Source organism: Coturnix japonica, chromosome 8 (assembly GCF_001577835.2).
Source record: "Coturnix japonica isolate 7356 chromosome 8, Coturnix japonica 2.1, whole genome shotgun sequence".
Taxonomy (NCBI): domain Eukaryota; kingdom Metazoa; phylum Chordata; class Aves; order Galliformes; family Phasianidae; genus Coturnix; species Coturnix japonica.
The window spans coordinates 26,226,169-26,243,354 of NC_029523.1; the positions used below are offsets into that span (position 1 = coordinate 26,226,169).

At 45.2% G+C, this 17,186-nt stretch overlaps 1 protein-coding gene across 1 annotated transcript; it reads right to left on the reverse strand.

Moving 5' to 3' along the window:
- Window positions 1-97: 97 nt before the first annotated feature.
- Window positions 98-11,757, reverse strand: ZRANB2 (zinc finger RANBP2-type containing 2). The gene is made up of 10 exons (XM_015870906.2): window positions 11,459-11,757; window positions 11,310-11,362; window positions 11,023-11,131; window positions 9,052-9,134; window positions 7,873-7,949; window positions 7,178-7,315; window positions 6,621-6,793; window positions 4,142-4,228; window positions 2,425-2,589; window positions 98-1,883 (listed from the first exon to the last, which is right to left on the reverse strand). The coding sequence occupies exons 1-10, from the start codon at window positions 11,512-11,514 to the stop codon at window positions 1,820-1,822; spliced, it is 1,005 nt and encodes a 334-aa protein (XP_015726392.1). The 5' UTR covers window positions 11,515-11,757; the 3' UTR covers window positions 98-1,819.
- Between the last annotated feature and the right edge of the window lie 5,429 nt (window positions 11,758-17,186).

Genomic DNA, 17,186 nt, shown 5'->3' on the forward strand with positions numbered 1-17,186 from the left:
AAGTTGAGCATAGAGGCAGGTGGACACACCGCCCCGCCTGCACAGAACAGCAGCCGTCGGGACGTGCCGGCGTTGGACTCAAAGCAGCCGCACGCAGTTGACTCACAGCTTTTATTTACACTCGTCTACAGAATCATTTTGCCTTACATTTTATCTAAGCCAAACGAAACCATAATTGTCTTTTGTCTGTAGGCCACCACTCACTAAATGGAAAAACTCTCATCTGGGTAAGTACAGCAACAATTGCAATACAGAGCACAAGAGAAAGAACCGAAGGTAACAACACAGCGCCTAGTAGATCTGCTCTTTACACTTTAGTAGTTGGAGGTCGCCAGAGGCACAGTTATGAGACTAACCTGCTCTTGTGTAACCTACACACACTCAGCACGGAAATCAGATGGAAAGAAAGCATTGGAGAAGAAACTGCAGGTCGGGTTTGTTTGGTTTTTTATCCCCTGCTAAAAAGATTAACGAAAATATTTCTACACCAAAACAATTGTGATACAGAACAGCCCCAAAGAAGCGTCTTGGAAAGGAAAGCAACGCAGCTGTTAGTTGTGCTCTGTTTGTTTTGGTGTAGGACTATGAGCTGAAACTGCACAGCAGAGGTAACTGCAGGTATTGCTGTTTGTTTGCTTACAGAGTTGTCCTTAACATACTTACCTTGCGATGGCACTGAAGACACTTAAATCTTTCTTAACCAAACGGAGCTCAAGAGAGACCGAGATTCAATGTGATATTACTAGTGAAATAAATTCTGTACAGCATTTTAAGCCATAAATTATGTGTTTGGGGGGGAAAACAAAAAGAATGGTGAGGAACACACTGCTGACAGCGGGACTTTCTGCCATTCATTTTGGGTTTCAAACATAAATAAAATTCAGATACCTGGAAAATTTATCTGCTGAAAATGGATTTTACAGATGGGCTGCAGAAACTTGCCTTGATTCCAAGAAGCCATTTCCAGCACTGCAACTCAAGAGGAGCTCCCCAGTGATCCCTCACTAAGAAAGGACTGCAAAGTCCAGGATCCACGCATGTAAAATACTGCGCCCAGCACCAGCGGCAGGAAGGGCACGTCTACAGGGACAGGACGGGCAGCTACAAGGCTGGAGCAGTGGAGGGGCAGCGCCCCACATCTCACACATCCCCACATGGAAGGAACAACGTCCAGCTCGCTCTGCAGAATCACACGATGGGCTTTGGGACTCAGCAGCATTTCTGCTCTGAGCGTGGTTACAGGGAGAGAAGGGGGCGACCACCCACACTTCTGCTTCAACACGGAGAAATAAAGAGACCCGGGAACTCGCTACTTTGATCCAACGAGCAACAACAGCCCAACAGCTACACTAATCTTTGTGGTCCCACAACAAGAGCTACACGAAACAAGCTCCTGCGATGCAGAAAAGCTCAAGGGCCCCTCTGACACCCTCAGGTCTCTCTTTGTAATTGCCAGATAAAGAGCAGGGTGGTTCATGGGCGCACCCAGCCCACGTCTGCTATGGGAAGCCAGGGATGGAGTAACTGAGCCTTAAAATTAAACAAACAAACCAAAAAATCCCCTCTTACTCAAAGAAAACAAAACAAAAAACCTCCTCACCTCCTCTGAGGAGTTTATGGCTTAAAATGCTACCTCGCTTTTTGTTTGGTGAATGAACAAAGCTGCAGTTTTCCAGGAAGCAAGGACAGACATGCACCTCTACTAGCAGATTTAGCACTTCTGACCAAGTAAGACACCAACTTCTTAAAAATGTCTCATGCACTGACTGGAAATTTTTCCTTTTTTTTTTTTTTTTTCCTACGTGTGAGCTTTAAGACATTATTTCTTTTTAGAACTTGTACGGGAACCAGAATGGGAAGATCCAGATGATGATCTGCGGCGTCTGTAAGATACAAAGGGAGAAAGCATGCAAAGAAATAAGTTGAAATCAATTTTAGCACCCACCGTGAGCAGTCTGCATCCTATAATAGCTGGAAGCCAACTATTATCTGATAGGGGCCTTATGAGAATATAAAGATATCTTTAAACCACTCTAAGATAACGAGTGTGAATTTAATACTAACAATCCACATTAAGTTTAATACTGAGAGTAGAACGTGACTTCTAAATGCAGTATTTACTTATGAAAACAAATCAGTAATGTCCACATTAACAGTTTTGCACCCTGCGAGAACAGTGACCCTAGTGTTCCTATGGAACATGCTCCTATAGCAGGAGGAAGCTTCATTGGAGGAGGAAAAAACCAAACAAAACCCAACAAAACAAACAAAGAAGTTTTAATAGGAATAGCATGGGGGAAGTGAGAAAACTACTGCTAATATCAGAATTCAAATTGCTTCCTAATGAGCCTCCGGCCTTCCAGGAGAAAACAAAAATAATCACACATTTAAATACAGCCATTCTTATTCTACATAAACCCAAACCTTTCGGGTGACCGTGATCTCGATCGTCTTTTTTTGCGATCACCAGATGAAGAAGATCTAGAACGACTTCGCTTCTTGCTCCTCTCGGGGGACGAGGACGAACGAGAGCTTGAGTAAGATCTTTTCCTTGGGGTTGAAGACCCCCTGTAGGACCTGGAGCTGGATCTTTATCGATTAAGAAATAAATGAGATTTAATCCTGGTATCATGGAGAAAGAACCAAGAAAGAACAAAACAAGACAGTTTTTGTCAACACTCGCTATTCTATTAATAAAGTAGGTGTTCTACCAAAGAAGATTGTGGGTCCTTTCATACTTACTCTTGAGTTAACTGACAATAAAGGCTGCTGTAGTAGCTCTCTCTCTCTCTACATTTTGCTAAATTGAGTTTCCAGATATGCAGAACACCAGTGGTTTGGAAACCTCTTTCCAGCCTTCACCAGCATTAAGTAATTGGACAAACAAGCAGTGGGACACCAGGATAGGAGGGAGCTCATATAAGGACCCTCCTCAGTTAAGTTCACAATGCGAAAGAGCTGGAAAGCTACAGTGGTAATACCTATGTGACAACATTTCACTTCATCGCAAGGGATACTTTGCACTGATACTTCAACTGTAATGTATTCTTCCTCTTACTAGAACAGGAAAACCCCCCAGGGGGTATTTACAAATGTCAAAATTAATCTCGGTAGGTTGTAAACCTTCCAAAAGCAATCCTAACAGAAATAGCTCCAACTATCAGATATGGTGGCATTTCTTAAATAAAAAGACACCCAGCTTCACTTTCAAGCACTTAAAAAGCCCTTGTTATCTAAAAAAAAAAAGTAAATAAATGCACGTCTGAAAAGTGTGACAGCACCGGGGAGTCCTACACCATCAGTGCAGAACTGTGTGAGCACCTTGCAAGGCTATTCATTCCAATACACTGGGGATGAAACATCTTCAAAGAAAACCACAGTGCACACTGCTGGTAAAACGCTCCCAGTGCTCTCACAGTAAATAATAAGGCAGTCCTACCCCAAGCAAACTACTACACTGGGGGCACTCAGCAGATGTTGCGTAGCACAGGGCAATAACCCAGCCCAGCTGACGAGCCCTTCAGCACCTACTGCAGGCACATGTAGCCTTTCCCCTTCCTAAAAGCACAGCCACCACCTCACACTGAACCTCACGTGGTCACCCAAGGAACATTACTGCCACCAAAGAGCAGTGGCACCACTTAGGATACTTCTTCTCAACTTCAGCTGTCCTTCCTTATTTTAGTTTTAAGAGTCTCCAGGATTTACTGTACATCACTTGTTAACATTCCCCACACACTATAGAGGTACTGGCAGCGCTATCTTAGTGGAAATTACGATATCTCGAAGCACAGAAATAGCAAAGCACATTTTCTACTGTTCTTCCACAAGTAGCCAACGTGGAAACAGCAAAAATTGCTGAAGCAAGTGAACACGCGCTCAGATTCTTCTTCCTCCAAAGTGCAGATGTGTGGCGTCCACTCGTCTAGCTTAGATCAGACTTAAACTCTTCAAACAAAACCTCGCATCTCAAGAAATACATCGGTAGTGGCAACACTCTTGTGCAGAGACCCCAGGAATTCTGATTTCCAAGATAAAAATGAGTTAATGCTTTTGACCAGAATAACTTTACGGCGAAATAAACAAGTGGTTCTTCTGCCCTTTTTCCCTCTCTGCAAGGAGAGGGTGCTACCTCATTCACCTTGATTTCGACCCACGAGATCTAGAGTGTTCTCTGGAACTGGAACGAGATCTTGATCTGGAACTGGAAGAACTTCTTGAATGGGACCTGAAACAACATGGAAGATTCTTTCCAGTATTTGACTTGTATTTAGCAGAGCTATGACTGTAAACAGCAGAGACAATTATGCATCAAGACAACTGGGACCAGATTCGGGAGATGCGTGACAACTTCCCCCTGCCTCCCAATATCAGCATGTTATCTTTGCCAAGAGCAACTTTAACATGCTAAGACAGTGCGTTCAATAATTTAGAAGTCAGCTTTTTATCACGTTTCCTGTAACAACACACAAGAATTAAATGTGGTTGCAGCTGTTCTGCAAAATGAGTCAAACAACTGCACGACCATCTCATGAAATCAACGCCTGAGGTTTTTCCTTAACTGGAAACCATTTTGTGAGACGCAAATCAGGTAAGAGAGTCAGGACTCAAACCAACTCTGATTCAGCTCTCACAGGCTATTTGGAAACTGTTTTCAGTTTTTGTAGTAGTTTCTCAGTGATTTAAAAATTAATCAGTATTTATTGTTGGCTAAAATGCAGACAGGTCTCACACTACTTGTAACTACTCAGATAACTTCTCACGTTGGTCCTGTTGAGGGAGTTTCTTTAAAGCACAGACCACAAGAGATACACAGAAATGGCAGCCGACTTGCAGTAATAGTTGTAAAAAGAAGGCATTGCAATCAAATCCTTATGATGTTTCCAGGCAGAATACACACGCTGTCAGTCTCCCAGTTTATATTGTTACCATGCCTTTTTCATTTTGCTTTGCCAAACAAAAGCACCATGAAAATCTGCTTTTAAACTACTCAAATATATATATTTCAACTTGAAAAAAAAACCCCACAGGGAAACCAACCAACCCACTGACGTGGCCAATAAATTATTGGTAACTGCAAGTGTAGGAGAAAGCTGAATGACTGCTAACAAATTTTAGTTAAGTGAAACCACTTTTGACCTCACTTAACATTTTGAATTATGAAGATTACAGGCAGATGAAACACTTCGGCCTTCTCTGCTCTTCCCACCCCTAAAGCAGAGGCCCACACTCTAGTGCAGCCCACGCTGGCAGCGTAACGTAAGGTCCCCACATAGGACAATACAGCCACCTCCTGAAAGAAGTGATGGGATCTTCCTACACACCTGGCTTCATTTACAAAAATAGCTGACAGGCAGTCAGCTCAGTCAGTCTAATCCCAAGTGCCGCTCCATGCAGCCTTATGGCAATTTGCCTCAAGGAGGCATTTGAGGGAGCCAGGAGGCTGAGAATGGGATTTTTTTTTCCCCCAGAAACATTCCTCAGAGAAGAGGCAGCATGAGGAAAAAACGAAAAAAGCATGATAACAACAGGGAGAAGGAGAAAACAGTGAATGGATCATTTCGGGTTAGTATGAGGGGCTGAAGAACATGGGCAGTGATCAGAGCGGTTAGAACAGAGAGCTGCAGTTACAAAGCTACACAGATTAGAAGAAACTTGAACTTTATGTATAAAATATTCATATATAATGCTATGAGTTGGTAGCAATTTCAGGCCCTAAACCTATCAATACTATCATTGTATTAATTATAAGGCAGCTGAGAAGCTAAATCGGGCTTTCCGTAATATGATTACAAAACATTCATAGAATTGTTTGTATGTCATTAAACTTAAATACTAAAGTGAGCTCCTAAATCCAGCCAGCAGACGTTCTTTTACCACTCCACGATTAATACCATAGAACTGCACAATGGTTCAGGTTGGAAGCAACCTTTAAAGATCCTCCAGCCCAACCTCCTGCTGGGGCAGAGCCACCTTCCAGCAGAGCAGGCTGCCCAGAGCCCATCCAACACAGCACTGACTGCCTCCACAGATGGGGCACCCGCAGCTTCTTTAGGAAACCCGCTCTACTGTCTCACCAGCTGCGTCATGAAAATAAAACAAATCCCCTTCATAAATCTTTAGCATTATTCTGACTGCACTACCACTGTGTTTAAAGTTCAAGTTTCTTGTTGTTATTTCCAGGATAGCTTCTATTCAATCCATCTACTGAATCTGTCTGGGCTGCATCGCTGTGTCCTTCTGCCTCCTTTAACAATCCCACTCCTCTATTTCTCTGTTCAAAAACTACTCAGCATTATTAGAAAAGCACATTCATTGAATCACTTATGGCCAACGAGTCTAACAATAAAATGGAAGATAAGTTATTTCCAGTAATTTATCTGAAGAATTTAATTGAAATATCAACTTAACTTACTCAAACAAGCAGCAAGACATACAAGGCCTTCCTACTGAGAAACCATGGAAGGCCAGAACAGAACGTTATCTACCTGTGCAAATTCTGTACATAAAATTGTCAACATTATTAAACTAAAACTGTAAGGCAATCAAGAAAATAAGTAAATAAAGAAGTTAGATACTGACATTTTGCCTGGCGTTACCCTTGACCTGTACCCGTTTACCTGGACCTAGACCTTGAGCTTGAATGAGAGGATGAGCGTGATGAAGATCGTGAGTGGGAAGATCGAGACTTGGAACGACTGCGCCTATTGGATTTCTTTTTCTTATTAGTGTCCTCTTCTTCACTGGCATCGAGATTATACTTTGAGAGGTCAGCATCATCCTCATCCTCATCCTGAAATACACCGATATAGAACTCATTTCCTGTTATTTGACGACACTCCATTTTAAAGCTTGTTCAGTAACATTCAATTTAAATGGCTGCCATGCTGAAAAGCTCCAGTTTAAATCTCAAACTCTTCAATTCTGATCTCAGACGAACTTTGGTGTTTTTTCTCATTTACAACAAATTACTCATCCTTGGGTGCAGCCGTCAGAGCAAAACAGATCTCACATTCAGATACCTCTCCAAAGCTGCAGGCAATGTTATTCTGAGAGCTACTCCTCTACACCACTTTAAGGCAGCTGAAATTATAAACCAAACTTCACCCACTACTGAACTACTCTATGGCAACCAAACAGAAAAAACCTAACCAAACCACAAAATGAAACACAGTACCTCATCCAGTTTGTATTTGGAAAGATCTCCATCCTCATCCTCCTCATCTTCCCCCTCAGATTCCTTATCTTCTACTTCCTTCAGGATTGATGCTGGACCAACTGGTTTTCCTCTATACTTTTTCTTTTTGCGACCAAACTAAGAAATTGCATTTCGTTAGCAGGTGATGGATGAAACGTCATTCCCAACCCTTCTCTTAAGATTTCTTTGAGAAAATAAACGTGCGATGATTTAAATAAGGTATTTTTCAAATGGAGGGAGAAGCACAAGGAAATGTCAGCTAGGAGACTTTTCAGAGATGTTTGTCAGATAAAATTAGTGCCTTCAGACTAAATCAATGGAAACCCAAGTGTAATAACAGAATATTGCTACATTTATGTCTACGGAGTGTATTTATGTAACAGCGCTAAACGTGTCTGAAAACACGCACTATTTTGACACCAATTAAGCACACTGATAAACACAGCATGCACCAGCTTAATTTGAACTGATTCGAAGTTTTCAGCCCTCAAAATATGATGCAGATGCAATTACTTTCAGTTCAAAGCTTTCGCACTTGAGCAGCTGACAGAGCTGCACCACCAGGTGCTTCTCAGCAGCACTTTTCCCCATCAGGAAACTAAATGCAAATACAGGTATCCCAAGCACAAGTCACACAGCACGTCTCTCCAAAGCAGTAAGTTTTCTCATCTTACCTCATCATACTCCCCATCTGATTCTTCACGTTCTATATATTCAACATTCTCTCGTTCATTAAATCCTCCTCCATATCCTTTAAAAAGTGGCAAAATGAAACAATCTTTTGGGATGCACCACATTCAGCTACATTGAGCACAAACTTTAGAACAAGCTTTCAGTTTCAGGAGACCTTCAGTGGCAATACAAACACATGCCACAAGAAAGTAGCATGATTTCAAGATGATCACGAGTTATTCCTACATGCTTATTAAAAACAGGCCCTCGGAAATCTAATTGAGAAAACTAATTAAAACACATAAATGACACAAACAGAGAGCAGCCACTGCAGGGAAGCAGTCAGTGGAAATGGCAGGAGGGCAATGCTTCGTAACTGCTCCCCAGCTGCTGTCTGTGAAACCCTTCTGCCCCATCCAGCCCCACGTGCACCAATCCTCCATTGTGGCTCCTGAGCACACCAGTCTGCTCCCATACCACAACTGCTCAGTGACATTACATTGAGTATAAACCCTCAGGAAAGAAACATGAATAAACACGTCCTGTAGTTAAATTGAAAGTGCCAAGAACCTTTCTTCTATTCCTCTTCATAACGTGAGCAGAGAACTCAGACTCCTGATCTGGATGTCAGCTGACATTGTAACTTACTGCAGATGTGTGCAACACACCGTGCCCCAATGCAACTGCAGATTTACTCTGAAGGACACCAGAACTTGTAAGAAGTTCTTTTTCTTTCTGAATAATAAGCCGTGCTCTTCTCCATGCCTGCTTTTTATTTTGTAAATGTATTAGTGTTATGCTGTCTGCACTGAATTCACTGCCTGGCCCCATTTTGATCTACTTACAGTGGAAACAGTATAAGCAGTTATGCCCACGCTGTAAAGATATTTGCTGTTCCAGTTACTGTTGGGCTGTTTTGTTAGAGCAGAAGGAACTTTAAATGCATCACTGACCAAACCTTCATTAAAAAATGCAGCCTGATGGGCACTATGCATACTAGAGCTCTCAGAGATCAAGATAATGTAGCATTACTCCTGCCAGGCTTCTTAATGTCTACTGAAAGTGTAAGAACCTACAGGTCTACTCACATAGGAAAAATCAGTTTTACCATAGGGGAAAAAAATCAGATCATACTGAATTGTAAAATGAGTTTGAATATTATAAAACCACACACAACTCACCTGTCCGCTCCTCCAGCTTGGCATACTTCGGAGTATTACACATATTACATTCTGACCTCCTGGCCCAGTTCACATTACCACATCTTCAGAGGGAGAAAACAAAAAAGAGAGTATAAATAGGAAACATTTCATTTCATATTTCACAGTCTAAGTATTGAGGTGACAGGAAGAAGTCATGGAAGGGCCAAGTTACAGCAGTGATTTGCAGTCACTGGCGTGGCACAATTGAAACCAAGGCTGATGGTCACCAGGACAGCAAGGAGTCTGTGAGTGACACTGACAGCATGAAGGTGATGGGATGTGGCCCACACTAAACAAACTGAGGGAAAAGAAATAAAATGGGAAACAAATACTGCTGCAGCAAAAAGGAAAAAAGAAAAAAGAAGGGAAAAAAGGCACGTGCTCACGTAGCTGTATGGCGAGACACCGCAGTTTACCAGTGACTGAGAAATGAAGTAACACACATTTCTCATGACTCCTCACTAGTGGCATCCACTGCTCTGCAGAGTTAATGAAGGTGACACCAGGAGAATTCAGTTGGTCAGCAAACCTTGTCATCCTCTGCTGCACAGCTACAGATCCTGCATTTCCTGTCCTGCTGTGTCCCAAAATGCCACTCACGTTTATACTACCCTTAAAACTACCATCAGGACGCTGCTCAATCCCAAGGAGCAGAGAAGGTGACCTACAGGACACGGTGTAGCCATGAACAGGTGATTGAGAGGATTCCTACACAGATACTGCTGCCCACGGTGCTGCCCAGGACTCTTTGCTTGAGTCCACAGGACTGAAGAAAGCTGAGCCTGACCTGACACAGCTGCTGCCTTCCCTGCTCCCCTGCCTGCATGCACAGGATGCGCTGTGAGGAGCCGCTACCCAAACACCCAGCTATCCCAAGGCTGCCAAATGGACACCCAGACATACGCCTCTCACATTCTCTCACTATCAAAAACAGTCTGCTGCAACACTATGTGTAATTTTATGTGCTTGTTGCTGGCACTTTGTTTTACTGAGGAGATGATTTGTTTGGGTCACAGCATACGCACACCAGGAAAAACCACAGCCAAGTTTCAGTGGTTGGAAAGCTCTGCCAGCAAATCCCAGGTGCTTCAAAGCCCTCCTGAAAGTTTCTTTTAAAAAGTGCTTTATGAATCATCTTTTGGTTTAAAACTTGACATCCTCAACTGATTGCCTGCAAAATCATCAATGGAACCAACTCTGTGTTCAGCTTTACTCTCTATAAACTTAGTGAATATTAAGAATGAGCTTTCATACAGCAAAGAAGATGCAATTCCATCTACATGCCTGTTCCAAACTTGGGAAGCACTTTGGATTACCAAGGAAAAATTAGAGCTCTTGGTTGGTTTTTGTTCTTTCTTTTAACTCTGTTACATTCCTCCTGTCATATTACTTAAGGACCTGCTGTTTGCCAAGCAGGAGTGAATGCTGTTCTCACAGTAAAACAGTTCTAATGGCTGTTTTAGCACTCTTTTCCCATCAATGTCAACACAATGAGTCATAGAATGCCTTAGGCTGGAAAAGACCATAAGGGTCACCCAGTTCCAGCAGCCCTTTGCCACAAGCGGGGTCTGCAGGCTGCCCAGGGCCCATCTGTGGGCTCAGGCACCTCCAGGCCTGGAGCACCCACAGTTCAGCTTCATAATCTGAAGGTTGTGAGTGTAAGTTTGGTGGCCCTGCCAGGCAGGGGGTTGGAACTACATGATCCTTGAGGTCCCTTCCAACCCGGGTCATTGTGTGACCCAGTGATCTGAGCAGCAGCTCCATGGTCTCACCACCTCCAAGTAATGAACTCCCCTCAGCTCTACAGCTCCCATCCCTTCACTACATCTACATCTACATCTACATCTCCCATCCCTTCACTTGAATCCATTCCCCTGTCGTTCTGTCCCTGCCGTGTCACAGCTCGTTGCCCCCCCGCTCAGTGAGCTCCTTTAACACCCGTTACCGTACGTTTTGCACTGCCAGTCGTTGGCGCTGAACAGGCCGCGGCTTTTCTCCGCCAGCGTCTTCCCGATCTCGGTTCCCCCGGCCTTCATCATCTTGGCCTCGGTGGTTTTCTCTGCAAGCGAACAAACAAACAAACAAACAAACAAACACGGCGGCGCTTCACCACGACCCGCCGCTCACAGACACCGTCACACGGCTCTATGGGCACGGAACGGCGTGAAGGGCCGATCGTTAACGGGCAGTGCGATAACAATTAACGGGCAGTGCGATAATTAACGGGCCGCTCTCACCTCTCCCGCATCGGTTGCAGCTGGTCCGCCTGGCGAAGTTCACGTTCCCGCACCTGTGGCAACGACAGGACACACGTCACGGCCGCTGTCCGCGCCCCGGGCCCACCCGGAGCCCCGTCCCGTCCCATCCCCCCGGCCCGTCCCCTCACTTCTTATCAGGACAGATCCAGTCCCCGTCGCTGACGCGGAAGTTCTTGGTGGCCATCCCGCCCCGAGCGCCGCCAGCACCGCCGAGCGGGACAACAGGACCGGGGCCCTCAGCCGGCCGGGCTGCCCGCACAGCGCCTGAGAACTGCGGCCGCGGGGAGACGGGAGCGAGACGGAACGGATTGCGGTCAGGCAGCGCCTGGGCCGCCTCAGCCCGGCTGTAAGGAGAGGACGAGCGCCCCCAGCGGCCCGGAGGGATCAATGCAGATCAGGGGTGACTGACTGACGGCGGCTGCCGCCCTGCGCTACGGGGCGGGGGGGGGGCACGGACTGGGAACGTCGGGAACGTCGGGACGGGATGGGATGGGATGGGATGGATGAGATGGGATGGGATGGGATGGGATGGGATGGGATGCGATGGGATGGGATGGGATGGAGGGGATGGAATGGATTGGGGGGGATGGGGGAAGTGGGATGGGAATGGAAGGGATGGGATGGGGGAGATGGGATGAGATGGAATGGGGGAGATAAAATGGGATGGTATGTAATGGCAATGGATGTGATGGAATGGAATGGAATGGAATGGAATGGAATGGAATGGAATGGAATGGAACGGAACGGAACGGAATGGGGGAGATGGGATGGGGTTGGGGAGATAGATTGGGATGGGTTGGGATGGTGGGAGCAGAGTCGGGGCCAAGGTGAGNTGGGATGCGATGGGATGCGATGGGATGCGATGGGATGCGATGGGATGCGATGGGACGGGCCGGGCCGCAGCACCCGGTGTCCGCCCGGTGCCGCCGTGTGACCGGCTGCGGCCCCGCCGGTTGCTCTGAGCGCCGTAACGCCGCGCCACGAGAACGCGGGGACAGTTGGAGCTGCGGGTGTCGCGGGTCTCGGCGTAACGCGGCGCCGACACGTCCATCCAGCATTAATTAACACGCTGCTTTAACACACCGCTGGCACCACTGCGAGCTGCTGCTCACTGCGAGCAGGCAGCGCTGCTGTGTGCACGCAGTGCACAGCGGCTCGTGCCCCCTGCACACACAGCGCGATTTAAACACCCACATTAATGGTCACAACCGGCCTTTAGAGCACGTGTTTAGAATGGAGTGAGGAGAAAGTAAATAGAAGGCCCGTAGGATGCAGTTAGTGCCGGGATGCGCCGCCACTGCCGGGCGCTGCACAGTCCAGCAGGTGGCGCTTTGGGAACGCGGTTTGATCCTCCAGGTTCTTCTATCGAACATGAGAGCTCCGCTTTGTTGTGACATTCAACGCAGAGAACTTGAATATTAATATATTGGTAGAGCTGCTCCCCCCCAAACAAACAAACAGACAAACAAACTAAAGAAACTTAAGAGAAATCAAGACACAGAAATCTCACCTTTTTCATGAAGAAATGAACCAGAATAGGCACTTTCCGTTTTAAAAATAAGCACAGGTGAAATTGCAGCTCACCTGGTAATGATTACAGGTTTAAATGTTTGAAAACTTTCCCAGATTAATGAGGAGGATATTGCAGTGGTATTTGCACTTTATTAAACAGTACAGGGCAGACAGGATTTTAAGCATCCCTTTAAAGCACTCAGTACCTTATTGATGCTTTCCAAGACATAACAGCAGTAACAGTTTCAGATTTGTGAGTTAAGTGAGTGATGTGCTCCCATCAGGTCAAATCCAACTATCAGAAAACCCATTTGTGTTGATGTAGTTGGACATACATGAAAGTCTACACAAAATAGTGCTCGACTGGTTCTTTTTTAGGTAACATCATAACTTGGCAGGTATTGCTTAGGCAAGAGGCAGTGAAAATGCAGCCCCTGGGCTGACAAGCACAAATGCATCTTCCCTTCAAGGCACTCCCAGGTCTGTGATGTACAATGAAATACGAAGGTCTCTGTGCTGGAAAGCAGCTCAGGACGTACCAAGCATTTGGAGAGTTTGCTGCCCAAAGTTTATTTCAGCTTTTGTGAGTGACAGATGTTTTGCAGTAGAGTTTTTCAGGCACATGATGGGTGCTGTCACATCACTCCAGCTGACGTGCTGTTGGAGGAAAGATTTCCTTCAAATGTGACCTTTACTGAGGGTTAGACGTTGTTTGTCACTTAATAACTCAATAATTAAAGAACAAATCAAGCCCACCAAGAGTACATCAAATCACAGTATGGGTGCACATGGATGCCATGTAGATGTGCTCACAGATGCTCCTCAGGTGCAGGTGGATCATACCTGGATATTTTCCCCCTGTGTGGTGGAGAAGCTGAATGGAATGAAGTAAGTTTAACATGTCATATGCACCTTTTGTTTTCACGTAAGCCTTGTATCCCTTTTGGAACCAGGTGTGTAATTTGCCATCGTGACATAATACATATTATTACATGTCATTGCTAAAGCAAAAGTGGGAATATTCTGCCTAAACAGTGTGTGAAACCACCTCTGATTTAAAAGGACAAATGTACATGGCCACTGCCTTGACACCTTGTGTGTTGTGCTCTGGCTGCCCTGAGCCTCCACATCCACCATCAGCTCGTAATTCTGCAGTAATGTGGAGTGTCAACAGACAAATGTGCAGGGATTATGAAAACGGATCATATTTCATCATTACGTTTTTACTCAAAGACAATAACAATACATTCTGTAACTGAGCTGGTGTTGACAACATCCTTTCCTGCACTCAGAGCTGTGATACAGATGCGTTATTTCCTCCAGCAAATTTTACCTGTCAGACGGTTGTTTCAGTTCTAGAGCTCCTTCTCAGAAATAAATAGGGACTCACGGTGCACGTCACTCTTTTGACAGGAAAATCCAAACATATATTTGCCCACAAATGTGTTGACATTTGCAATACAGTTTAAGGGCTTTTTTAGAGCCACAGGAGACGTAGTTGAGTTTTTAAACTTAATCTCTGAAGCAGATTTAAAATGAAGTGTGATTTTACCGTATCATTTAGGAGAAGGAAGCCATCCAGCAAAGCTCCATTTCCTCCTGTGTGGAAGGGGACAGTTAAAGGCCAACGAGCAGGGACTGTGCTGGTCCTGGTGCCACATCTCCAAGTGTTGGAAGACTTTGTAGAACAAGCTGGTGTCAGAACTGCCATCGCTGGGCTTTGTAGACTTGGTTGATCTTTTTCTTTCAGAACTAAGATAAAAGTTCCTTAATTTTGAAACTCAAGCAATTTTCCCAAGTTTTTTTGTTTGTTTGTTTTTGTTTTTTAAGTTGGGCCCAGTTTGGAACAGCCCCAGGTAGTGTTTGGGGGATTGAAATGCAATCATAATACATGGTCCATTTTCATTGTCCCAATCTATCTATTAAAACTCCACTGTTACTTCTAAACTACACGTTGGTGGCGGATGCAAAGGATCTGTTGAACCAGAGTGTAATACGCATATTTGCATACGTATCCAATGTATACCGTTTTGGAGCAGTTCATGAAGAGATTAAAAGCACGGCTGCCATGATGGAGGGTGGCCACGTATTTCCAGACAGTGACTGATCCTCACAGAGCTGTGCTGGGGCTGGCTGAGCAGAACCAGCTCTCTGCCGGCTGGAGGCAAGAGCTCATCACGTGTGTCAGACATCACCAGTGAGGCCTTCCTCCTCTGTCAGGGGAGCCAACCAGCCCCACTGAAAGGGTACATGATCTCGCTGTAGAAGCTCAGCACGTCGGCAGTGGAAGGGAGGCCCCTCTGCTGGAGATGGCAGAGGATGTGATCCAGGTGTGATGCAGCAGGACGTGGCCATGGGGCACCCCATCAGACAACGTGAGGGAGCTCAGCAGTTCTAGGCGGAACATCTTCCAGGGAAAGAAGAAGCTGCTCCTCTGATCAAATCTGATAAAGGTGAATGTTAATTACTGAAGGGTCCAGTGAAGCCAATAGATGGGGGAAATTGAATGTTGATGGGTGGAGATGAAAAGAACCTGCCATGCCCTAGCCAAGATGAGAAGAGCGGTGGTGGTTCCTTATTAATGCATTCAGAGATGGTAAATATAAATGAAGGATAAGGATCCTCTGAATTAGAGGATAAGTGACAGGATCAAATAGCTATGAATTGATCATGAATACATTTTGAGAGAAATTAGAAAAAGGCACCTAGCCAGCCAAGAAATAAAGGCCTGTTACGGTTTTCCAATTAAAACTGGGGAAAATAGATCCTAAATAATTTAAGGTGGAACTTGGGACATTTACGGGAAGGGTATTCGGTTCAAGAAAGGACTTAGTGGGGAAGGGAAGCCGTGTCTGGTGCATAGTGATGAGATTGGGAGGGAGCAGGAGATGCTGTGGGGCTCAGCCCTCCCTTGGGGTGCAGTGATGTGTGGTGTTCAGAGGTCTGTGCTGTCTGACCATGAAGGAACATTGGGCTTCTGGCAGGAAGAGCAGAGCAAGCATCCTCAGCACCCACTGCCTACGGGAAGGTGGTGTTTGAGAAGCGTGTATGTAAATAAGCCAATCTTTATAATGTTCAAAAGGTATATTTGAGCACCATGTAGGTGAGATGCAGAATAAATAACGCCCCTTATCCACATTGACAGCTATAATTACCGTGGTTCATGAAAGCTTATTTTCAATATGAGTGAGAGCATTTAATGGGCAAGTGCAGTCAACTCAGAACGAAGGGTGAGATGTGTGTAAGGAAGATCTCATATGTATTGTTTAAAAGCCAGGTTCGTCCTTGAAGGAGTCACAGTCAAGCAAATAAGGTGTGATTAACCTTTCCCATGATCATCCTGCTCCACTCTTCTTGTGCTGCATAGCACCATCACTAATTAGGCTGCCATGGAACTCAGTGCTGCGGAGGTTCAGCTGACTTTTGTTGCTCTGGAGGAGCGCAGCAGTGCTTGGGGGTGCAGAGGTTTCCAGGCTCTCCCGGCCATGCAGGGAATCCAGTCTGCTGTCACTCAGTGCAAACACATCAGCAGTATATTTATAAAGGCTCAAGGATAATTACAGATGGATGAACCTCAAAGTTTGGGTCCTCACAATACTGCTCTTCTCAGCCACACCTTTATCAGTGGACACCGAACTACACCAGTTCAGTATTCTGTAAAGTCAGAGTTAGGATGCCGACCCCTCCTACCATTTCAGAATGGTATTCTTACACCTACAGTTAATTTCTGAGGTTTTGCTTTTGCTTCTTACTGAAATGGAACAATCGGTTCCTTCCCCAGATTTTGTTCTGACAGAAGAAAACAACAAAGGAATGAACCCAGCTCAGGCCACGGTCTGCAAACCCACACCCAGGGAACGGGCAGCAGCGTCCTGCAGTGTTTGCTGCTCATTTCTGAGAGGCACATTGACACAACCTGAGCCTCGCCGTGCCTGAGGAGAATCGTGGTCCTCCCTTTGCTATCAGAGAACTGGTGAATTCTCATACATCACCACTTACCAGCCAAATGCAAAAGCAATTTGGTGTCCTCATTTTTACAGTCAATTCTGCTACAAATTTGCACATTGCAGTAAGACAGTCTCCTTCCTTTTCCAGAACACTCAATTACAGTAACACCAGACACAGAAAATCATTTTGACAAGTGTCCTATTTACAGAGAAATGAATAGCCACGAAGTAGAGGAATTCTTCTTTTCTTCTTCCCTTCCTTTCTTTTTTTTGGGGAAGAAAACTCCTGAATAAACTTTGTTTGTCCTTAAATTTCAATTACAAATAGAATAAAGGGCTAAAAGGGCATTTCCAGTTCACATCGCTCTTCCAACCAACATGCCAACCAGACCAACCC

Coding starts and splice junctions, on each gene's coding strand:
- ZRANB2 (XM_015870906.2), bottom strand. CDS start 11,514: ATGGCCACCAAGAACTTCCGCGTCAGCGACGGGGACTGGATCTGTCCT. Junction 7,950..9,051: donor CAAGCTGGAGGAGCGGACAG/GTGAGTTGTGTG, acceptor CACTTTTTAAAG/GATATGGAGGAGGATTTAAT. Junction 1,884..2,424: donor AGATCACGGTCACCCGAAAG/GTTTGGGTTTAT, acceptor TGTATCTTACAG/ACGCCGCAGATCATCATCTG.